At 42.5% G+C, this 25612-nt stretch overlaps 1 protein-coding gene across 12 annotated transcripts; it reads left to right on the plus strand.

Moving 5' to 3' along the window:
• Positions 1 to 619: 619 nt before the first annotated feature.
• ehbp1l1b (EH domain binding protein 1-like 1b) lies at positions 620 to 25301 on the plus strand. Of its 12 annotated transcripts, XM_053686576.1 has the most exons (29): positions 621 to 899; positions 1045 to 1299; positions 5481 to 5538; positions 5989 to 6084; positions 6234 to 6287; positions 6625 to 6806; positions 7046 to 7173; positions 7293 to 7532; positions 7743 to 7901; positions 8004 to 8141; positions 8516 to 8836; positions 9247 to 9322; positions 10562 to 11092; positions 12024 to 12512; positions 12910 to 13266; positions 13446 to 13739; positions 13904 to 14671; positions 15754 to 17499; positions 18766 to 18985; positions 19092 to 19258; positions 19707 to 19755; positions 19880 to 20233; positions 20501 to 20558; positions 20706 to 20737; positions 21181 to 21301; positions 21496 to 21595; positions 21742 to 21815; positions 21926 to 22040; positions 22144 to 25301. In XM_053686576.1, exons 2-29 carry the CDS (start codon positions 1196 to 1198, stop codon positions 22229 to 22231), a joined length of 7119 nt encoding a protein of 2372 aa, XP_053542551.1. In that variant the 5' UTR covers positions 621 to 899; positions 1045 to 1195; the 3' UTR covers positions 22232 to 25301. The 12 variants fall into 12 exon arrangements, with proteins under 12 accessions (XP_053542552.1, XP_053542554.1, XP_053542551.1 ...); XM_053686577.1 differs by having other exon boundaries at positions 620 to 1299; positions 20504 to 20558; XM_053686579.1 differs by having other exon boundaries at positions 620 to 1299; positions 20504 to 20558; positions 21190 to 21301.
• The last annotated feature ends 311 nt before the right edge of the window (positions 25302 to 25612 follow it).

Genomic DNA, 25612 nt, shown 5'->3' on the forward strand with positions numbered 1-25612 from the left:
CACACACACACACACACACACACACACACACACACACACACACTGCTGGTTAATAGGAATATGGTGTTGTTGTTAAACATGTTATTTTTTGGTCCAGACATGTTTTTGTTAATAACTGAACTAATTACTGTTATGACTCTGTGGGTGTTAGCTATCATTAGAACACACACTCACACTCACACATTCACTAATGGAAAAAGTGAGGCTCAGAAAAAGGAAAATGAAAGTGATGTTAATAAAAATGTTAATAGAAAATTTACTGTGTGTAAAGTTCAGTAAAATAAATATATAATAAATGTGTGTGTGTGTGTGTGTGTGTGTGTGTGTGTGTGTGTGTGTTTTGCATGTTACTTCATCTCCAGGTTTGCATGCTGATTCACCCCCCTCTCTGAGACCCGGGTTGCCAGATTGGACCACTTTCTCTCTGTCTCATTTCCCCACCCTTCTACCTCTCTTACCCCTCCCACCCTCCTAACCCCTCCTACCCCTCTCCCAGTCCTCTTACTTCATCACTCCTTCTACTTCTTCTACCCCTCTCACTCCTCCTACCCCTCTTGTCCAATGATCTTGTAAATGTCTAGTTTACACGCCCAAGCTGCTCAGATGTGTTCTGTCTCAGGTGTAAGTCATTTTGGACAAAAACATCAGCCACATTACTGAATGTAAAAGTCTTCCTTTGAAGCGGTGACTTTTAAATCACCAACCAGGCAACCCCGAATAAATCCAACTCAGCCCTGATTAGTGAAATCTGGCAACCCGGACAGCACCCTTCACTCGTGCAGCTGTTAGACCAGCACTAACACTAATACCAACTCATCTCTCTAACGTTTATTTATTTACTCTGATTTCCTCCGCCGCGGTGACGGGCTTCAGAATTTCATTCCCGCCGCTACACTCAGGTATTTAGGATTATTTTACCTCATTAACACTCCGGTCGGGGTATGTGTGTGTAAGAAAGAGAGAGAGAGAGAGAGAGAGAGAGAGACTGTGAGAGACTGTGCTCTGACACATTTGGGAGTTTTTCTGACAGAAGTGTGACATTAGAGCCGCATCTCGGGAGCTGAAGAAGAGAGGAGGAAGAGAGGAGGAAACGAGGAGGGCAGGAGGCGCAGTTCCACTTCAAAGCCGCTTTTTAAACTGTCAGTTCCCCTCAGTAGCTGGTTAATGCCCCCGCGCGCGCGGCGTTCTGCAGGAGATGAGTTCGGTGTGGAAGAGACTGCAGAGGGTCGGGAAGAAGGCCACCAGGTTCCAATTCGTGGCTTCATATCAGGAACTCACAGTGGAGTGCACAAAGAAATGGTGAGCTTTCATGTTTCACTTTACTCCAGTGTGTGTGTGTGTGTGTGTGTGTGTGTGTGTGTGTCTGTGCGCGCGCGCTCGCGCACGGGTGTGTTCCGTTAGAGCGCAGTTTCCTGTGTGTGGACTGAACACTGAACTCACATTAAAATACTGTTTTATTGGTTTTGACTGTGTTTTCTTTTTTTGTTCAGCGTAAAAGTGTTCACTGTCACGCCACGCGCGCCTTAATTTCACTTCCTTTTTCTATTTCTTTTGTATGAAGTTGATTAAAGCCGCGCGCCGCTTCCGTATTACATTTACACGCTTTGAAGTTCTTTATAAGGCCGCGTCCCAATTCACGCTAATCAGCACATCACAGTGAGTTATTACGATTATGGCTGTGTCACAAACCGCACATCAGCTCTTTACCTGACTGTTTAATACAGAATATTAAAGAGATGAGGGGTCTGAGTCCCAAAAGGCACACTAGGCTACTGCACTGAATAGTGTACTAGAATAATGTCAGTTAAAGTTTAAGTTTAAAGCTACAGGCTTTATTTAAACACAATGCCATGTCTGTAATAGATCTCATCTCTGAGTAAAATAGCCTGCGTTCCAAACTACACTAAATCATGTGGCAAAATAGTGCACTACCTGTAGTGATACAGGCTGCCATTCATTCTGTGGCTGTGTCTCAAACCTCCCTAAACAGTACATCACAGTAGTGATGGGGGGAACTCTATTTAATATAGAAGAATAAAATAATGAGTATGTGGCTGCGTCCCAAACCTCACGCTTACTCTCTAAATAGTATATATAAGTAGTGTGCTGCATACTATAGGTATGGCTGTAGGCTACTTATAGACAAAAATCAGTTGTCCCAAATGACATAACACACTTTCACTCCCCAACTAATACAAGTAGTCCTAGTATGTTAAAATAGTACACACTGGTTAGGGTGCACTTTGCACTCACTCAGCATTTTTTTTTTTTTTTTGTAAAACTTGTTTATAAGTGATGATAGTATGTGGTTTAGGACACAGCTGTAACCCTGCTCATTTTAAAGAGGCTAAAATTAAAACTACAGTAGCGTGTGGTTCAAGACACAGCCACAAACTCACTGATTTTGTTTGTTCTAAAATGTCAAAGGTCAAAACTCATGTGTCATCAGGACCGTACATCTGATCGGAGAAACGCAGCGTAATCGTGGCACGGTGACCTTTGACCTCACACTATGATAACACAGAGATCATTATGCGAGACGTGTGGAAGTGTGCACTACTCACTGACGAGCTGCTGATTATAAGCATATATTATATTATAAACGTATGTTATATTATAAACATATAAACACCTCACTGCTGTGTTAATGCTGGAAAAATATGACCAGTTTAAGTTTAAACTGTGTTTACTGTGTGAGGTGTGTAAAATACCTGTAATCTGGATAAGAATAAATAAATGATAAATAAATTAAATTAATGGACAAAAAAAAAAAATTATTTATATATATATATATATATATATATATATATATATATGAATTAAAAATAAATATCACAAATAAACATATAAACATAAAAATGTAAAAACATAAATAAAAAAAGATGAGTATAAATTAAATACATTGAAAATAATAATAAATTATATAAATAATTCGAACAATTACATGAAAGGAATAAAAGACTTCAGTAGGAGATAACAGCTAATGTAAAACCTGTGTGAATAAAAATGGAATAAAATGAATAATGTAAAGAACAGAGTTCTTTAAGGGAATGAGTTTTTTAAATCACTGATGCGATTAAAGACATTACACACTCCCTCAGTGTTTAATCAGAGACTCTCAGTGTAAATGATGATGAGATTAAATGTGATTAGGAGATTAAATTAAAACAGTGTTATAAAAGCACAGAGACCTGACGATTCTCAGGTGAGAGTATCAGGATGTTAATATGTCATGATATTAATGTCCCAAAAGTCTATATACAGGGGAAATTTAAAAACGTCCTGTACATGATCGCCATGTCTTTGTAAATACACACAGAGTCATCTCTCCCACTCACGATCAACTCGTTTTAACACTTCTGCTGTTAACCGGCCATGAGAATGAGTTCAATACTTTCTTCTTTTGTCAAAGGCAATCTGAAAATATAAATATATCTATGAAAACTACTGAAAGATTTTGGAAGAGGTTTTGCTGAAAAGTGTTAATTTTGTGACACCCTATATTGTGTGTCTGATACACCTGTGTGAAGCAGTGTCAAGTGTGTGTGAGTGTGAGTGTGTGTGAGGGAGTGTAAGTGTGTGTGAAGGAGTGTGAAGCAGTGCCGAGTGTGTGTGAGGGAGTGTGTGTGAGGGAGTGTGTGTGTTTGGCATCATTCAGAAGAACACTGAGTTTAACATAGTCTAAAATAAGGACATGTAGAAATAGCTGATATTCTGCACACTTCATCTCCTACACAAAGTGCTGACTTCTTCCTGAGGGCAGTGTGTGTGTGTGTGTGCGCGCTCATGTTGAGGTAATCAGATTATCAGCTGATTATCAGCACATACAAATTGATGGTGGTTTTAAATGACACTTTGTATTGAAGGTGGGAGTCCACACACACGTGCACACACACATACACACACACACACACGCACACATACAGAGTATCTGTATGACTCTCTGTGCATTTTGACTTCCTGATGATGAACAGCTGAGATTGTGTGTGGGGGTGTGTGTGTGTGTGTGTGTGTGTGTGTGTGTGTGTGTGTGTGTGTGTGTGTGTGTGTGTGTGTTGTAACCTGAGCTCGTCTCACTTCCTGCTGTTCAGTATTATGCACAGCTTTACCTTCTGCAATATGATCTTATGATGATGAGAGCACACTGTATCTGTGTTTGTTTTTATTTTTCACTAGTTACTGGAACACGCACACACACACACACACAGACTGATAAATATAACACACTGCAGCCTAGTTCTATGTTGGGGATGAGTATTTTTAAATATGAAAGCTAATTTTTGTGTAGGAAGTAATAAGCACTTTGTTTGTGTGTGTTTGTGTGTGTGAGGGAGTGTGTGTGTGTGTGTGTGTGTGTGTGTGTGTGTGTGTGTGTGTGAAAGTACTGAGTGATGGTGTGGTGTGATAGGGTTACTGTTACCGCTGTGCAGTTGATTATTTTCCTTCAAGTTAACAAGAAAAAAATCGCAGCTTGTTACGCACATTACTAAGAAACCTCACAGAAGCGTAAACTCCTCTGTCCTGAAGACATGGGAAACTTTAATTCACAGCTTCACCTCTGACTGTTACACAATGCTGACACTGTAGACTCCTTCCGTACACGTTACATTTACAGAAAACTTCACCAGATCAGTGATTACACACATTTTCTAACTATAGAAACGATAACGTATTAAAACGAGCGTGTTAATATAAACTTGCACTGTCAGAGCCACTGTTATAGAAAACTAATCAACACCTGACGACCAATCACGATCCAGAACTCAGCAGCAGCGTGGTGTAAATCTCATTCTAAATGTTCAGAGTGGAGGGAAAGACTGAGTTCATCGTTGCAGCAAGAGTCAAAAACAATCAGTCACATGAGCAGGTCTGATTTCCTGCAATTCTTCTATAGCTCACGGTTTTACAATATCACACACACACACACTCTCTCTCTCTCTCTCTCTCTCTCTCACACACACTCACACACACACAGACACACACAGACACACGCACACACTATTCAGTCTCAACGCCGGGACACTGATTAAACACCGATTGAGTAAATTGCTTGTGTGTGTCATGGAAAAGCCCGAAAGGACTAGAGACTCCGATTCCCATCAGCCACTGCACTACGTCACATATCTGCTTTCACTTGTTTCAAGTTTTTGATTAATTAGCACTTGTGTGTGTGTATATATAGACACGTTTTACGCTGCACTCGTGTGTGTTGTCTTTAATTATAATGTTGTGCTTTCTTGTTTCTGTTTCTTGTACCTTACCAAGAGTTCCATCATTCCTGTTTTATGTTTAGTTTATTAACTTTATTAAGCTTTAAATTTGAGACTGCATTTGCATCTGCCTCAACCTGCTTCAACCTGACAGTGTGTGTGTCTTTATGAGTGCAGGATTTAGTGATAAATAATAATAATAATGATAATGAATATAATAATGAATATGGAACAGTAATATCGGTGTGTGTGTGATGTTTGTTGTTTCAGGCAGCCTGATAAACTGCGTGTGGTGTGGACCAGGAGGAACAGACGCATCTGCTCAAAGGTAAAACACACACACACAAGCCTATTGTTACTGAACATTTGCACCAGTACAAACAGTAAAGTGTGTCCTGCTGCTCTTCTATTCAATATGCTGAATAAAGGAGCAGTGTGATGATGTCATCAAAGAGCGCCACACACACCATGTCTTCATGTTCATCCTGTCTTCTCAAACACACAGAATCACTCTAATGTCATTGAATCAGTCTGTTTTTCCCTTCTGCTTTAAATTACACACTGAATTACACTTTATTTCTGCACTGTGTATAATATTGTTATTATTATTATTATTATTATTATTATCACATTTTTGTTTTTCATCGCGCTCAGCTTTTCAGTTCCTCAGCTGTGTTTCTGTTTGTAATTCGACGTTAGAGACGTTTCACATGGAGTCGTACACACCAGCACTGTGTGTAGAAATAAATACTGATTATGAAATGAACGTGTACTTCAGCTCCACAGCTGGCAGCCGGGGATTAAAAACCCGTACAGAGGCATGGTGGTGTGGCCCGTACCCGAGAACGTCGACATCACCGTCACACTCTTCAAGGTCAGGTCCTTTTACTCGTCGATAGAAATGAGTGACTTCTATTTACATTTCTACACAAATCTGATTAGAATCTGTGAACGCGTCACTTCACATTACTGCTGATTACAGAGTGTGTATTTATATTTTATATATTTTTTTATTTTATTAAGGATACTCATGCAGACGAGTTTGAGGACAAAGACTGGACATTCGTCATTGAAAATGTGAGTGTTTACCTCTATTTAAACCTTTTTAAAGTTTAAAGGTTAATGTATTTCATATATTTTAGAAATGATGGATTTTTGAAACACATATTAAAGAACATTGTAGATATTTTAGTACTTAGTGAACCTGTTATTGAACAAGTACACACTGAAGTCACACACACGCGCACACACACACACACACACACACACACACACACACACACACACACACACACACACACACACAGAGCAACGGTCTGTATTCTTCATCATCATCACTTGTTTTGTAGATGAAGCTAACATCGCTGTAGTTAATGATTCTAACAGAGGTGATCGTGTGTATATGTGTGTGTAGGAAACAGCGAAAGGTCAGCGTAAGGTTTTGGCTTCAGTGGACGTGAACCTAAAGAAGTTTGCGAGCGCGACGGTGACTCAGACCGACCTGATGCTGAAACTGAAGCCGTTATCAGTGAAGGTGACTGAAGCCACGCTGAAGCTCTCGCTCTCCTGCGTGTTCCTCAAAGAGGGAAAAGCCACGTGAGTTTAACACACAACACTGCGAGGGGTTCAGGGTTCATCTCCATCTTCTCTGTAAATCACAAGTGAATGAATCACATCTATATTTAAAAAAAAAAAAATCCCGTCCACATGAATAGCGTTATTGAACACGTCTCCGCCCACATGACACAACAAACACTCAGTGAGAAGTCATGCAGTGTGATGAGGTCATGTCCTGGGGTGTGTGTGTGTGTGTGTGTGTGTGTGTGTGTGTGTAGAGATGAGGACATGCAGAGTGTGGCAAGTCTGATGAGTGTGAAGCCGACGGACATCGGGAACCTGGACGACTTTAATGAGAGCGACGAAGATGCAGATAAAACATCTAATGTTAGCACTGCAGCGTCAGGTACACACACAAACACAAACACACGCACACATTCTCTCTCTCTCTCGTTCTCTTTCTCTCTTTCTCTCTCTTTTTCCTCTGTCACTGTCCCTCTCTTTTTTTTCTCGTCTGTCTCTCAGGTGCTGTCGTTCCCTCACACCCGGTCCTCATCTCTGTCTCTAATCCAACACTGCAGTCTCGCCCTCCTTTACCTGCTCCCTCCAATCCATCTCTCCGCCCATCATACTCTCCCTCTGCCCAACGGCCAGCTCCACTTATCACGCACACACACACGCCCTCACATACACACTCACACACACTTACACCGGGTCTGTCTCCTCCAGCCCTCCCCAAAATCTTCCAGCCTTCACCTGGATCAGGTAACACACACACACACACACACGCACACACACACACACAGTGTAAGTGTGAGATGATTAATTCCACACTGTGTGTGTGTTTCCTGATTCATTCTTCATCATTATTCTCACCTAAGGCCACCACACCTCATCACGTCGTGTTCAGTTGTGAGAGAGTCGTCTCTCTATCTCTCTCTCGCGCCCTCTTTATTTTACTCTCCATTCTTTCAGCTCCTGCATCCTTCACAAGGAGATGTTCTGGTACTGATGACCTCAACATGACCCTGGCCAAGACCTCTGACCTGCTACAGCCACGCCCCTTTGATGCTGCTTCCTCTGAACCTGCACTTCCTGTTTTCAGCCAAACTGCTGCTGCTGACACTCTGAAAGGTGAGAATAATAATAATAATAATAATTATTATTATTGTTATTATTATAACAACACTCTCAAATCTCTCTCTCTCTCTCTCTCTCTCTCTGTATTGGTCTTAGATGCTCCTCAGGTTTCTGTCCTCAAAACCGAAATGGTACAGGATCATGTCTCACCGTCTCCCATCCCCTTCTACTCATCCCAACATTCATCTCTGAGTCTCTCTCACACTCTCAAATCTCCATCCAGCTCAGCGTCAGGTACACACAACTCACTATACACACACACACACACTCTCACACACACTATCACATACACACACACACACTCTCACATACACACTCACACACAACTCACTATACACACACATACACACACACAAAGACAAACATTTACACAATTTGTAAATTAATGTAGCTAAGGCTAATGTTGCTAAAAGGTAATAGGAACGTATGGCTACCAGTTTATCATTCCCTGTTGCTGCTTCACTGCTCAGATCTTCTGATGATTAACTCCTCTTTCAGCTCCTTCTCTCTCACTCTCTCTCTCACTCACTCTCTCACTCACTCTCTCACTCACTCTCTCACTCACTCACTCTCTCACTCTCTCTCTCTCGCATCTCCTCCTCCTGCAGTTCCCTTGTGTTTGGATAAATGGAGCTCGGCCGGCCGTGACCCCGTGACCCCTGTGCCTTTGCTCGTCAGCCCTGATCTCGATGCCTTCTGTGATCCTGTTTCTGCCCCTGCTGCTTTCTCAGACCCTCCTGTTACCCCCCAAACTGCCCCCCCAGTCACCCCCTCAGACCTGGACCATGCTCTAAAATTTGCCCCTTCCACTCGCTCTGCACCTCCTTCTGTCTTTTTCACTTGTTCCTCTGCTTCTTCTACTCCTACCACTCGTTCTTCTCTCGTTTCCTCACTCTCTCTCACTCCTCTGCCGCCTGCTTCACTCTCAGGTATTTAAACTGATAAACGTAGCTTCTCACTTCCTCTCCAGTTCTGATCTAATTTTGATCTAAATGTAAACCACAGTTAGATTAAATGTGATTATACCAGTTAAATAATATAGAATTATTATATGTTGAAAAGATTGATTCCTTATGTTTATTTATTTATTAATTGAGAGGATAACTCTCATCGTTGGCGTGAGTCTGAGTTAGAGTTCAGGAACCACATGACCTTTGACCCTGACCTCTCACTGTGGAGATCAGGGGTGTCCAATCTTATCCAGAAATGGCCGGTGTGGGTGAGTTGTGGGACCTGCTTGATTGGAATGAAAACCTGCACCCACGCTGGCCCTTTCCGGATAAGATAGGACACCCCTGGTGCAAATGTCCTCCTCATCTCGTGTTTTCTGTCCTCTCAGACTCATCACAGGCCGAGGCTAACAGCAGCAAGGCTAACTCCCAGTCCATTCCTGCAGAGTGTGTTGATAAACAGAGGTGAGTGACTCGGCTGTGTTTCATTCAACCGTGTGTACCTTGTGTAGTGTACTGCACTCGGTCGCTTCCTCAGCTCAGATTGTTAACAGTTAGTGCTATTAAGAGAGAGCTGAATAACACGGCTAACTAACCGAACATGGCTGTGCATGCTAACGTTCTCTCACACATGTCCAGAGCGACGTGTGGTACAGGAGTAACAGGAGTGAATGTTTACACTGAGGTCAGTAAAGAAAGAAAAGATAGGTGGATAGAAAGTGTGACTATAGTGAGTGTGGTAGGACTGTAATGACTGTGCAGTTCCACTGTGTGTGTGTGCGTGAGTTAAATCGAAGCTGCTGATTGGTTGGCTCCTGTAAGGGCCTTTACGACATCTGAAACTGAAGAAAGCTGGTCAGTTAAATGAAAGCCTTCACTTCTGGGTGAACCCTCTCTGTCAGCCTCTGACATCACTTCTTCTTGATCCAAAATGGAAGTGATGGGGTTCTGCTAAGGGTTTTGTAGACACACAGAGCAGGAGGAAGTTCATTACAGTTCACCTGGAAATAAACATCTGCCCTCATTCTGTTCCTCATCTCTCTTATTCAGCTTTTTCCTCTCATTACTCATCTGGTACCTGCGTCTCTGTTTATTTCAGTTTAGAGGCTGGAACGTGTCCACAGTTCCACAGTTAGAAACAGCCGGGTGAAACTCTGTGTGTGTGTGTGTGTGTGAGTGGAGCAGATGATGAGGATCAGCTTTAGTGTCTGTGCTCGGGATTTCTGAGGTCTAAATTTACACACATGACTCACTGCAGCTGTTCTTCTGCTATGCTAACGTCATTAGCGCTCTGATTGCACCGAGTCACTGCGTGTATGTGTGTTCATGTGTTTGTCTTTATAATATATCTGACACACACACACACAGGATCAGACCCCCCCAGGACAGGACAGTGTGGATCAGACACCCCTTCCCCCCGCCCCCCCCAGGAATGTTTTTTTTCCGGTTTGACGTAGACAGACTGCTCCGCTCCTCTTTTAGACTTTTCTGTCCTTAAAAGTGTGCAAGTTGTCCTTTATTTGTGGATAAATTGCTGGGTACATGAGGTACAGTGCTGCCTGTCTGGCTGTCTGTCTGTCTGCATAGACAAGACTCCAAAGCGCAGTCCCTCTGTCTCACTCCTACTCACCCACACACTTCTCCTCCAGCATGCTAAGGCTGCATGGTGTGTGTTTTTTCACACACTTTGTCCTTTGACCTCAGGAAAGCAGGAAAGTCTGCTGAACTTCCTGTATCGGGGGAAGTGGTGGACATCGAGACTGTCCCTCCTCCATGGCCTTTCTCCGTATCTGGGTCTGTGTCGTCCGTCCCAGAGAAACAGTCGGGGAGCATGTGGTGGGCGGAGCGTCCGCCTCTCGCGGAAGAGGAGCCTGACTTTACAGACGAGGACTTTAACACCGTGTGTGTGACGTCTCCGCCTCTTCAAGCACCTGCAGGTGGAGATATGGAGAAGAAAAGTCCACTTACTATAGACACACCTTCACCCACCGAGACACTGTGTGATAAAGAGGTTCCTGTCCCCACCCCAGTCACACTCTTCATCACAGAGGATGATGAGAAGTCACCAGAACAGGAGGAAAAGAAGGACGAACCAGTGAGTCAAACTGATCTAAACTGGTCTGACGGGGACAAAGTGACGATTACAGACAACATCGTAATCTCCTCACTGCTGAGGGGCGAGCGTGAGAACGAGGAGCAGCCTGAACGAGATCACACCTCTGTGAGTGACAGCAGGTAAGTATAGCAACACACACACGCTGCTGTGAATCTGTGTGTTTGGGTGTTCACACTGCCTGGCCGTGATGTGGACATGTGCCGCTGGGGAGAGCGTGTGTGATGAGCAAAGTCTGAGAGAGAAGAGAAGAATTTGGAAGTGATGGAGAAAAAAGTTGCATGTTTATGACATCACACCTCGACACTGTTTAGCTGGTTCTGAGTCTGGATCTGTGTCACACACCTCTCTGCTCCACCAGTCAGTGTTTAACACACAGCACCACAGTGTCGGTCAACGTGCAGTTTTTAGGGGAGGGGTGGAGTACATATAAAGAGTTGGAGTTATAGTAGGGGTGTGGCAGCACTCCTATATTTATATCCCATTTTTTCACATATTTATGAAATACAGCTACATCTCTCTCACTGCACACATTCTTATAAAATAGATTTCCTCAAAGGTTCTTTAGATGTGTGAGGGGTCTAGATTTGTAAAGGGGTTCTACTTGGAACCCTCTCTCAGAAAGGAACCATTAAAGTTCCCCGGAGGGACAAATCAACAAACCCATTAGACGATTAGATCAGAACTCTTTACAGTAATAGTGTACAGTTTTCTCTTTCTCTCACATACACACACACAGAGTCACTGTCACCGACGCACACGAACACCATAAAACACTTTGTGATCTGTCTATCTGTCCATCTGTCTTACTCTCGCTCTCACTGCTTTATGGTCAGTCTCCTGTGTGCTTTTGTTTTGGTTTTACTTCCTGTTTACATCTTGTCCATGGTTTCTGTGGCAACAGTGATGTGAAATCAGATCTGACTGTGGCATTTACATCCAGTTTCTCACTTCAGCACCTTTCTGTCTGTCTGACTGTCTGTCTTACTGTCTGTCTCTCTGCTCACCTATATGATCTAATTCTCTCTCTCTCTCTCTCTCTCTCTCTCTCAGCTTAAATCAAATCTCTACAGATCTACCCAAAATCAGCACTGACCCCCAAATCACAGAGGCTGAAACACACACCACTGAGGACACACACTCTGCAGATACACACACCGCATTAACACACACTGAGGACACACATTCTGCAGATACACACACTGCATTAACACACATTGAGGACACACATTCTGCAGATACACACACTGAGGACACACACTCTGCAGATACACACACTGCATTAACAAACAAACACATTAAGTACACACAAACCATAGACACTCTTGCCACAGACACACACACTGAAAGTACACACACCAAACAAGCAAACATCACAGACACACACACTCCTGAGCCCCCCAGTGGTCAGAGTGAGACCCCTCTGTGGGCAGCGTTAGAGAGGGTGAGGGATCAGCGAGACGAGCCGGACGTCAGAGCAGAGACGCACAGAGACACGACACATGGAGATGGAGACAGTAACATGGAGGCAAGAACAGTGGGGTGAGTGTGAAGATGATGATAATGATAACGTGTGTGTGTGTGTGCACACTATTACTGTGTCTGGGCTGTGATTTTATCGTTTCTTCCTTTTTTTAAACCATACACTCCATTATAGAGACGAGTGTAAGGTTCTGGTGCTGTACAGACGCTGAGGGTCAGATGTACGTACGTGATGAGCTGCAGCACAAAATGAAAATGCATCTGATTTTCACGTTAAATTTTCTGATTTTTTTTTAGTGCAGAGTGAAATCAGACTCAATGGCGAATGCTTCAGGCCTTGAGTATACAGTCTGTGCTGTTCTAAGATTCTCAGTCACTCACTAGGGAAATGTTTAACACCAGGTATGTGTGTGTTTTGGTCCTAAACCCACACCATCACTGTGTTTCTGTCTCACAGTGGAGATAAAAGCTCAGACCACGCCAGAGACATGCAGAAGCTTGACCTGAGAGAATTAAAGACAGCTATATATAAACCAAAAGCTGCGATTATTGAGAAGAAGCTGGAATGTGACATAACATCTCTGATACCATCAGCAACTCCTCCAGCTCCACCTCCCTCATTAGCATTAGCGCCTCTGTTAGCTGTCGATGACACAAACCTAAATATTAACAACGTGGAGAGAACAGATGCAGATTCAGAGGTCACTAATGAGGGTCCGCTTTGGGCCAGTTTGGAGAAAAAGGATACGAGAGACTGGAACGAGGGAATAATTCCAGGTGAAATAGAGACCGAACAGGCAAATCTGGAAGGAGGGTAAGATGGAGACGTTTCTGCTGCATGGAGTGTGTATGTAAGATTTTAGGACTTGCATGAGTTGAACATCTAGTCTGTTTACGAGGTGTTTTAGTACAACTGAACGTTTCGAATGGTGAGAAAAGCAGATTTCACCAAACACACCTCTTTATTTTCCCCGTCATTCCATGCCATGGCAGCCATATTGGATGGGTGGCTGAAAGCAAGAAGCAAGATGAAGTGGGAAACTTTCCGAACAAACAAGGTGTTGATGTTGGAGTCATCGGTTTCACCACAGAGTCAGGGAAGGAGTCGATGGAAAAGACTGATGAAGATAAATCCAGTAGGAAAATTCAGAAGCCAAATGATGGAAATAAGTTTTCAGAGGAAGAACAATCACCCGCTGAGGATCAGGATTTTGTTTCTGAGCAGGAAGAGACGTGTTCAGAGTCTTCAGGTCTTGTAAAAGGGATAATTGGTGTTTTGTATAAAGGGTAAGTGTGAGAGGAAATGGAGGAACATGGCGTAAGTGGCTCCTGCAACTGCATGGATCATAAGATATTGATGAATTTGCATGACAATATGGAATGTTTGTCAAGTCTGTTAGTTCACTTCTGGCCTCTGGTTTGTTCCTTGTGGTGATTTCCATTTTCTCCAGTTATGAGACGGTGACGTCCATGTTGATGCAGTCGAGTCCTACAGAAACCGACAATCCTGAAGACACAAAATCTGGAAACCAAGAGTTTGAGATCCTTCCACCTGAGCCCTTTTGCGATACAAACCTGATCAAAGCTACAAAAGAAGCAACAGAGGAACATAACAAGGCCCCAATGATTAAAGAAGGCATTTCCTCTCAAATTTCCTACGACGAAACGAGGCGTGTGACATCGGGTTCAGCATCTTCAGGAAGGAGCCTAGTGGACTGCTTGAGGTTGGCTGCTTCAGATGTAGAAAGAGAAGCAGAGTTTTTAAAAAACAAATCAGAAGCTGAAACAAGCAACGGTAAAAGAACAGTACGCAAGGTGAAGATAAGCAAAGAGGAATCCTCAAGTGTAGGAGGTCAAGCCTGGAAAAATGAACAGAAACCTAAAGCAAGTGAGAGCTCAGAACCAAATTTTGAGAAGTCCAGAAAGCCATTTTCATTTCCAGAAACTAAAACCAGTCCAGATAATAATAATGCACTAGGTCTTTATTCCACTGAGGATGTTCTACTTTTAAAACAAGTCAATTTGGATGACATAGCAAGTGAAGAACACTTAAAGAATGCTAATGAGGAACCTGAAGAAATTAAACCAGATCTCCAGAAGAAGGAGACGTATGTGATACCCTTGGTACTGTCTGAAACGGTAGAAGAGGAGCTGGAGTTTGAGGTGGGGCAGGAGGATCTAGGGACAGTGTGGCTTGCTGAGCTCTATATGGATGAAGGGTAAGTGCATGAGGCAATGTTTAGTGGCTTCATGTTGGTGAAATTGGAGTTTAGATGTTTTTGAGGTTCTTGAGCAGCATCAGATTTCTTCTGCATGTCCTCTGAAGAGAGGAATTGGAGTTGCACCTTTTTTGCTTGTGCAGGTGTTGCAGATTGGTGTTGAGCGTTGTTGATGGCAAGTGTCTGAAGTTTGCTGTTGTGCAAAAGCATGAGGGCTTCATCTCTATATCACTGCAGTGCAGTATGATTAAGAACTGCTTATTATGGTCTGATACAGAAGAAATGGTTCATGTTTGTAGACTCGTCCTTTAAAATAATACGTGAAGACAGAGCTACTGAGCTGTGGATTGTGCTTTCAGTTTTATGCTGTGAACTTCATGACTGCTGGTTTCTGACTTTATGAACTGGAGTTGCACTGATTTTGCTGTGTTTGCTTGCTCATTTATTGCAGATTGATTTTGAAACTAACTTTGAGTTTGCATTTATAAGTGCAGGCTATTATTTATAAGTGCAGGCTTTAAGTTTAAAAACATGGTGGTGGTGGTAGTACCACGGCTGCATTTTTACTAACAAGCTAAAGTGAACAGACACATCGTACATTCTCGTATCCAATCAGATGCCTTAAAACCCTTTTTTTTTTAGTACAATGACCCCAAATAAAAAGCTAATGCAAGTGTGGAGTTTCTCTGGGATGAAAAGGAGAAGTCAGCCATGTGACCTAAATCTCAGTAATCTAAATTTTGCTGACTGAAGATGTTGGGGAAAAAACACAGGAAGTGAAATTGCTGGTAGAGCATCAAAACACCAAACATTATAGCTTAATTTGAGATTTTCTTTTTGATCCCCTAAAGTGTAATATGCATGTATAATAGCGATGTGATTTGGTTCATCAACACATTGCTGAATTAAAGCTGATATTTTGCACTTCAGACTAAAAGTTTGGAATTAATAAGTGTAGGCACTTGAGGCTAAGAGGTGCTTGTGGCTGTTTACTCGTGTCTGCAAGCTGCATGTTTATAATGAGTGCATAGGAGATGCCGTGTTTGTGATGGCATTCCTCATTGGTGTCCCGTTTCTCACAGACCGGAGGAATCGCCAGCATCGAACGAGATCCTCAACAGGAAGCCTGTGTCAGTGTTACAAAACTCTCAAGCTGAGGAAAAAAATCCTCCACAAGCTGCAAAAGATGCAAAACTTCATGAAACCAAGCAGAAAGGAGCTTCAGTGCAGGAAGTCAAGCTGAATGTTCCCTCTGGTTCCAGAGCTATTGTTCTACTACAGCACAACACAAACGAAGGAAGTGGAAGTAAGAATGAGGAACAGATGAGGGGTAGTACGATCCCTCCATCAGAGTGTACTAACAATGTCAACACACAGGCTGAACTCGCTGTGCCTCAAGCGAGGAAAGAACATCTTCTCATTGAAGTCCCAGCATCAGATATCTTTAAGAGCAAAATAGCAACATATCAGTCAGATGATATCAAACCATCTTTAGAATCAGATAAGGAAAAGTCCGCTGACCTCAAACAGCTTTTAGGAACAGGAAAAGATCAGGCAAATGAAGTTATACAATCCTTAGATCAAGCCAAAGATAAACCAAATCATGTCAGTAGACCTGTAGGAACATCTAAGGATCAGACGGATGATTGCAGTAGATGTTCAGAAATAGATGAAGAACTGCGAGATAACATCAAGAGATCATTAGAAGCAGATATAGAACAGCCAGATGATGTAAAAGCTAAAAATCAACCAGCTGATACTAACACATGTTTAGGAACAGAAAAAGATCAGCCAGATTATGTCAAAAGAGCAGCAAAAGAACAGCAGGAAAGCACCAGCAGATCTTTAGGAACGGTGATAGAAGAACTAGAGGATGTCCAGAGATCTTCAGTAATAGCTAGGGAACAGCCAGATGATGTCCAAAGATGTTTAGGAACAGTGAAAGAAGAGCCAAACGAGGTCAAAAGATCTTTAGGAGGTGCTAAAAAACAACCAGATGATGCTAGCACATGTTCAGAATTAGTAAGAGATCATCCAGATGATGCCAAAAGAGCAGCTAAACAGGTAGATAATATTGAGAGACCTTTAGGAGCAGTGATAGAACAGCCAGATGATCTCAGTAGATCTGTAGGTACAGCTAAAGAACAGTTACATGCGGTCAAAGGATTCATAGCATTGTCTAAGGAACAGCGTGATGATGTCACCAGTGCTTTAGAAAAGGGACAGGAAGAACCAGACGATACCACAAGAACTTTAACAGCTAAAGAAGAGTCAGATGATGCCAAAGTTAGATCACTTAAAAACATTTTTCCAGGGAGCTCAGTGGTACCACAGCGTGTGCCTTCACCTCAACATGAAAAATCACCTGACTCTCTTACTGAAACTACTGAAGAGCCTTCTGCTGTGTCAGAGGAGAGCTTCCTGCTGGAGAAGATTTGTCAAATGGCAGACGATATGGACACAACTCCATTGTCTGATCCTGTTCCTGTTCTGGTTTCTCAGCCCAGGAAGCGTCTCATCCCTTCCGAGTCTGACTTTGATCTACCTCCAACACCTCCGCCTCAACACAGAGTCTGCACTACATCACCAGAACTACCTGTGAGCTCTGGAGAACCCACTGTAGATGCTGCTGATGAAACAGAGACATGTGAAAGCCAGAACGAGCGAGCTTTGTTGTTAGAGGATGAGAGAAAAGAGACACTAACTTCAAAATCTACCGGAAGGTTAGAAAAAGAGAATGTTCCAGAAGACAGAGTTAGTGCTGAGGAAGAAGAGCTTGACGGGGCTTGGATAGAAACGTTGAAACCTGCTCCGGTCCCGGACAATCTGTAAGTGCGATGAGAACAGAATTCATCAATATTCACTAAAAGACATGGTTTCTGATTGGCTCGTGCGGATGATCACGCGGAGCGTTTAGAGCAGTGTACTGAACGAGTCAGGATCAGAGCTGATCATTAACACTGATGATTAATTACTGTATCTTGAGTAAACGTGACCTGACACTGTGATCAGAAACCACCAGAATCTTATTAACCTCAACACATCTGGACACATCTAAACACACCATAACACACCCGAAAACGCCTGGACACACCTCAACACACCCAAACACATTTATTTTGTTATTTAATATGTTCAATTATTAGGGATGAATATTTAAAAACTTTTTTTTTTAGTTGTTTATCTTTTAACACAGATATTGTACTGCGGTTTTAGAAACCACAATCAAATGTGCAAAGCAGACATAAACACTGAAGAACGTCTGTAAAAATGCTAATCATGCTAATGTTGTGAACTGTGATTAACGGTTAAGTGTTAATGGTGTGACTCATTATAACGGTTTATAGTTAAATGCTGTGGAACATCTGAGTTACGTAATAGCTGCGATAAACAGTCATTCTTTCACCAGACTCTCTCTCTCTCTCCCCCTCTTTTTCTCTCTCCCTCTCTCTCTCTCTCTCTCTCTCTCTCTGTCTCTCACTCTCACTCTCTCTTTAAAACACAGCTTGTTATTTTACTGGTAAACTCCTCTATTCCAGAGTTGGGAAACTTTTACAAAGCACTTATAACTGAGACTGCTTCCATAAATGTCTGTCCATCCATCCATCCATCTTCTATACCGCTTACTCCTTTTCAGGGTCACGGGGAAACCTGGAACCTATCCCAGGGAGCATCGGGCACAAGGCAGGGTACACCCTGGACAGGGTGCCAATGCTTCCATAAATATCTCCTAACAAAAACATCACATCACACTTACACATTTGTGTAACACTTACACTGTTTTTAATTCAATGCAACATACACGTCCCTGTGTCTGAGTGGTTACTATAGAAACAACGCATTAGAAGGAGCGCATAAATATAAACCTGTTGTTCATGTTACAGACAGAACTACCTGTGCTGTTATACTGAAATAATGCACACCTCCTGTCCAATCAGATTCCAGTATTCAACTGTACAGTGGTGTAAAGAAGTTTTAATCAGAGACTCATTGTGCTCACGTGGTGCGTGTATGTGCTTATATGTGTGTGTGTGTGTGTGTGTGTGTGTGTGTGTGTGAGGACGGGGAAGTAAAACGCTCTCTGGCTGTTACAGGTGCGAGCTGCTGGGTGAAGATTCCTCTCGTTTAGGAATCTCGGGATCTGTGTTAAAGGTGGAAAGTGAAAGTGAGGTTATGGAGAACGTCGTCCAAACCTCTGCGTGTGCAGAATCGGTGAAGACACCACCGACTGTCCTGCCTCGCAGCAAGAAGAAAAACATCCCTCCACCATTCACTCTACAGGACGTCAGACACAACACGCCAGCACCTGAACGGGTTACTGATCGTCCATTATCTGATGAAACACACTAATAGACCCTGTAGTGCTCCCTAGGTACCGTGTAGACGGCACAATAAGAACTGTCTACTTGTCTGTTTATAGGCTCCCCTCCCGAGCCCCGCCCTGGTGAGCAGCAGTCAGTCGTTGTTGCAGTGGTGTCAGGAAGTCACAAAGGACTACAGGGGCGTGAAGGTGACGAACTTCAGCACGTCCTGGAGGAACGGCCTGGCCTTCTGCGCCATCCTCCACCACTTCCACCCGGACAAGATGTGAGTCACTCAACACACCACCTGAACACACCACCTAAACATACCTGAACACACCTCTACATTCCTCAGCACATCTGAGCACACCACCTAAACACACCTGAACATACCTCTACACTCAGCACACCTGAACAAACCTGGACACACCTCTACACTCCTCAGCACACCTAGACACACACCTGGACACACCACTGAAACACACATGAACACACCACCTAAACACACCTGAACACACCTCTACACTCCTCACCACACCTGAACATACCACCTGGACACACCACTACATTCCTCCGCACACCTGAAAACACCTGGACACACTCCTCAGCACGCCTGGACACACCTGAATGCACCTCAACACACCTGGGCACACTTAGACCTGAACAAATGTAAACACACCTGAACACACCTCTGCATTAAACATTTAAACTGTATTAATTTCTGACTTTTTCAGTGATTTTAATGTCCTGGAGCCTCAAGATATAAAGCTGAATAACAAGAGGGTGAGTAAAGATCGTCTATCAGTCTCTCTGTCTGTCTGTCTCTCTCTGTCTGTCTCTCTGTCTACAATGTAGTGCTCTTTGACCCCTCATGTCTGCCTGCTCTCTGTTCTGTGTGTTTGTGCAGGCTTTTGATGGGTTCTCAGAGTTGGGGATCTCGCGCTTGTTGGACCCTTCTGATCTGGTTCTGCTGTCGGTTCCGGATCGGCTCATGGTGATGACGTACCTGAGTCAGATCCAATCACACTTCTCAGGTCAGAACCTCAGCGTACTGCAGTTAGAGAGGAACAGCAGCGAGTCCAGCTATGCCATCTCCCAAACCAATGGCACAGACACACCGGGGGGAGAGGGTCCAACCAACGGGGCTCTGATCCCCCCGCCCCGGATTAAACGGCCATTAAAGGGGGATGAGATGAGGACAGATGGAGCAGTGCAGACTCCAGTAGTACCGGTACAGCAGGATGAGAGAGAACAGAGTGAGGTGAGAACAATGACTGAATATATAAGTGGAAAAAATAGTGCCATTTACTCCCGTTGGGCCTCCTTTATCAGTCTTTTAGTAAAGTTGTGTGTAAATCTGTAAACTGCAGCATTCGACAATAGACTCCCCGCGTAGTGTCCCTGCATGTCCTTTCGTAGTGTCCCCACATGTCCTTTCATGCTGTCCCTGTGTAGTGTCCCCACGTGTCCTTGAATAGTGTCCGTGTGTAGAAATGGTATAAAGCAGGATTTGTTTTTCGTCTTCCAGCAGGCGAGTAAAGACAAGGAGAAATGTCCAGCAGCAGACAGAGACACGACACGTACTGGTAACTCATTACAAAATTCTAAACTCACTTCCTGTTGTCTTCCAGTACAGTAAGAACTAGTCATTAACTGTTAGCATTTGGGACACAGTTGAGTATCCCAGTATCCCAATTGAGTAATTATTAATGTGTGAAGTTTTCTGTTTACAGAATCGCCTGAACCTGCAGATGAGGAACCGACGGTCAGTTACACACTCTCACTGTCTCACTCTCACGCTGTCTCTCTTGCACTGTCTCTCTTTCACTCAGTTTCTCTCATTTGGTTTCTCTCACACTGTGTCTCTCTCATACTGTCTTTCTCACACTGTCTCACTCTCACTTGGTTTCTCTCACACTGTCTCACTTTTTCACTGATTATTGCTGTATCAGCCTTGCTCTGTTTTACTCTCAGTTACTCGCACTCTGTATTTTTGCTAAATCGAACCTGTCTCTCTTTTCTCCTGTTTTCTGTCTTGTTTGCATTATTATGTGTGCTACTGTCATTGTCCCTGTATGTCTCCCTCTGTCTCTTTCTCTCCCTCTTTATGTGTCTGTCTGTCTGTGTGTGTGTGTGTATGTGTGTATGTGTGTATGTGTGTATGTGTGTATGTGTGTATGTGTGTGTGTGTGTGTGTGTGTGGGTCAGTGTCTGCAGGACACCAGTCAGTATGTGGTGAATGAGCTGAAGGCTCTGGAGCTCGAGCAGAAACACATCGACACCCGTGCAGCCGTGGTGGAGCGCAAATTGAGACGCCTCATGGAGACAGGTGAGACACGGTGAGACAGGCGAGACAATGCTAAAATACAGGAAAACCAACAGGACAGTGACTGACACCAGCAGCGGGGCTCAAGAGCTGCATCAGAGAATAAAACACTTTAAAGTATAAAACACTGCTACAGTAGTACTGTGTGTGTGTGTGTGTGTGTGTGTGTGTGTGTGTGTGTGTGTGTGTGTGTGTAGGCAGTGATAAGGAGCAGGAGGAGAAGCTGATACAGGAGTGGTTCACACTGGTCAATAAGAAGAACGCTCTGATAAGGAGGCAGGACTACCTTGAGAGTCTGTAAGAGCTCACACAAACACACACACACACACACACACACACACACACATGCTCAAAAACACACACATTACTGCTGATTAATTGCTTGATTAATTTATGTGTGTGTGTGTGTGTGTGTGTGTGTGTGTGTGTGTGTGTGTGTGCAGGCAGGAGGAACAGGACTTGGAGAGGAGGTTTGAGCTCCTGACCCGAGAGCTCAGAGCCATGATGGCTGTCGAAGGTAAAACACAGGGGTCTGGCCAAGACATGCTACAAAGCTAATGTTCTTGATATGTAATATCCATGTTTAATGTGTGTGTGTGTGTGTGTGCATGTGTGTGTGTGTGTCAGACTGGCAGAAGAGTGAAGCTCATCAGCACCGTGAAGCGCTCCTCCTGCAGGAACTCGTTGCTCTGGTCAATCAGCGTGATGAGTTAGTCAGAGACATGGACGCCAAGGAGAGAGGGTGAGACACACACACGCGCACACACACACTCTCTCATCATGATAATTATGATTTGTGTGTATCCTACAGTGTTTTATTTTTTTAAATGTGTATAAATGTGCAGGGCGCTGGAGGAGGATGCTCGTCTGCAGCGAGGTTTAGAGCTCAGACGCATGAAATACAGCAACAAGGAGAAGTGTGTGCTGCAGTAGAGACACACAGCATCCTAACACAGTCTCCAACACATGAGTGTGTGCGTGTGTGTGAAGGGAGAAGTGTGTATCGGAGCTGTTGGTTCATCACAGTGTGGCTGCACTGCTCCATCTGCACTGTTTCAGAGCACAGCAATGCATTCTGGGTAACTAAGTCCACTCTGATGTCCACTTGTCTTACACACTCGAGCTGAGAGAGGAACTAACGGCCTAAGGGGACTCAGTTAAGCGGTAGTGGACGAGGGGGGACATGTTAAACACAGAAATTGTGGGATACGCAGATGTGAATCACACAGTCTGGTGTGGGTTAGATCGGACGTCACGGCGCATCACTGACAATAACATCATCGTCGTCATGTTAATGATAAAGAGCTGCACTTTAAAGTGTCATTTCATTTTTAACTTCATGTAGTGAGTGAAAGAAAATGTGAAGGCTGGAACCGGCTGGGGTTCAAATGTTACAATACAAATATTATCCAAATATAATCTTCCTAAATTGATTAGTAAATAATTAGTATATTAATAAGTGGGGGAAATAAGTATTCAGCACATATTTCCAGTGCAGATATTCACATGAAGTGTAGATCAGACATTGCTATTAATTTAATAAAACTATACAGCTAAAGAAATCCTACTATTCCAATTAAAAAATAAAAGTGCTGCAGTGAAGTGGAATGACAGGAAAGAAGTATCGTACACACTGTGTTTGACGGCTTCAGGACGCTTCCTGTATGAAGAATCTAATCTCTCCCAGAGTTCAGTGGGGTTTCATCTCATTCTTCCACGCAGTCTTTAAATCTTGAAGATTCGGTGGAGCCGCTGGTGAATGTTGATCTTCAGTACGTTCCACAGATTTTCTATTGGGTTTAAGTCTGGAGATCGACTGCTTCATTCCTACACCGTTATTTTCTTCCCGTGGAACCAGTTGAGAGTCCTCTTTACAATATGATTTGGATTGTTGTCCTGCTGGTAGCTCCACCTGGGCCCCATCCTCATCATCCTGGTGGATGGAAACAGATTCTTCTCATGAATTTCCCAGTACATGGCTCCATTCATTGTCCTTTTGATCATTTGGATTCTGTCAGTGCTATGAGCAGAGATACAGCCCCACACTTGGATGTTTCCACCTCTGAACGTCACTGTAGGTATTTTTAGGCTTATATGCAGAGCCATTTCTCCTCCAAACATGGCGCATTATATTGTTGCAGAACAGTTAGATTCTTGTCTCGTCTGATCTCACTATGTTCTCCTAGTAATCTACAGAACTTCTCCCAATGTTCTGGAACAAACTTCAGACAGGCTTCAGCATGCCATTTTTTCCAGTAATGGCGATATCCGGGGTGACGATGAATGGAGACCGTTAAAATGGAGTGCATTGCCTGTTGTTTTCTCTATGATGACTGAAGCTGCTGCGTCCAGGTCTTTCTGGAGCTCTTTTCGAGTGGTCCTTTGCTCTTGGGCTTCTCTTCTGACTAACTTTCTGAAGGCCTGGTCAGAAATCTTATGAGCACCTCCTGCGTGTGGACGGTTGATGGTCGAGTGATGTTCCTTCCACTTGTGGATAATAACCTCAGTCAAGCTTATAGGAACATTTAAGAGATGAGAATGCCGTCAGTATCCAGTGCCTTTGCTACGCTACAGGCTTATAGTGACACTCTTGGGAGAGCTGTTTACCTCTAAACATCACGAGATGTTTATTGTGTAACAGCTTGGTGACAGATGATTTGTTTACCTGCAGTCAAAGATGGATTTCCCTTTTTCACAGAGCTGAAGTACAAACCAACCCACATGCACTAACACGGCTGATTCTAACCAGCACAGCTAGGAGAACCTGTCAGTTCAATCAGCTGCTTCAGTGGTTTTCTTACTGAGTTCAATACTTTTTCATGTCATTCCACTTTATTGTACATAACTTTGGATGGGAATATTATGATTTCTTCAGCTGTGTATTGTTTTATACATTTTTGAGTTGATACCATCTGGTTTATGTTTCATGTAAATTGTTGCATTTTAAATATGTTTAATAAAACAACAGTTGATGTGTCAAATACTTATTTCCCCCACTGTGTTAAGCAGTGATACTTAATTATTATTAATTGATTATTACTTAATAATACATTATTATTTTTATTGTTGTTGTTATTATTATTATTATTATTATTATTACTTTTATTAATAGCTGTTATCACACAGCTACTGAAATGTATATTTTAGATAAATAATGATGCTTTCATCATTTATTATTATTATTATTATTATTATTATTATTATTATTATTATTATTATTATTATTATGGTTTTATTTCCTTTTTTCTTGCCGTAGAAATTTCTTACTGTTTTCTTTTTAGACTGCTTTTCTTTTTAAAGTTGAGTTTTGTGTGATTTTATGAGCATGTTAAATGTCCTCTTTATTGGATTTTACTGGACATGTTCTGTCAGTTAAATGCAGTTTGTGTTCAAGTTTATTGGTTATATGTTAATGTTTTTATTATTATAAATCTGTATAAATATACTGAATGTATTGCCGGATGCTGTGTTATTAAACCGCGCAGTGCCTTTAAAGGTTTGATACCTTTTACATTTTGCCAAATACTGTTTTTTTTTTCTTGTGTTTTTGAATTTATTTATCTTTGTGTTTTGTAGTGATTTGACTGTGTGGTTGGTTTGTGACCAGCTGTACTCTTTTCATTTAATGGTTATAAACAGAAATGGATTTAATAATGATGATGATGATGATAACTTATATTTAAGTGTGCTGTAAAATATGGTTTTCATAGAATGACCTGCTGTTTTCTAGAAACAAACAAAAACATGTTAAACATGATGAATTCTACTGTTAATAATATCTTGATATAAAAGTTTAAAACAAATTTCATAAAGTATTAAAAGTTTGCTTTTCTGGGTGATGGACTCGGAAAGCAAAGCTTGACTCTGATTGGTTCCTCTAATGACCAGTCCGTGGACTTTAATTAACGTGGAAGTGAATCACGTGACAATATGGCGCCAAAGACTGTACCGTTTCCGTTTTTATCCATGTTTTAATTAATAAAGTTTGATCTTGCTTCAATAATGTGCCTTTCTTTTTTTAATTAAATGTGTTTGTTCTCAGATTTATCCTGACCCACACTATACTGTCACAGTATTATACACAAAATATCTGCCTTTATTTCCTCATAAATGATTCAATCCCAAGTGAAAAAGATGAAAGTATTAGTGGAGATGTAAATCTACAGTACACAGTGTGTGTTACAGAGAGTGATGTCCTGGTGTGGACCTGTTTATTATCAATAATTTGGATTGTTTATTTATATTTTAAAAAAATACAATAATAATAATAATAATAATAAAGACATCTGTAAATAGTCATATTAATTAACAGTT

The sequence above is a fragment of the Ictalurus punctatus genome, chromosome 16, assembly GCF_001660625.3.
Source record: "Ictalurus punctatus breed USDA103 chromosome 16, Coco_2.0, whole genome shotgun sequence".
NCBI lineage: Eukaryota > Metazoa > Chordata > Actinopteri > Siluriformes > Ictaluridae > Ictalurus > Ictalurus punctatus.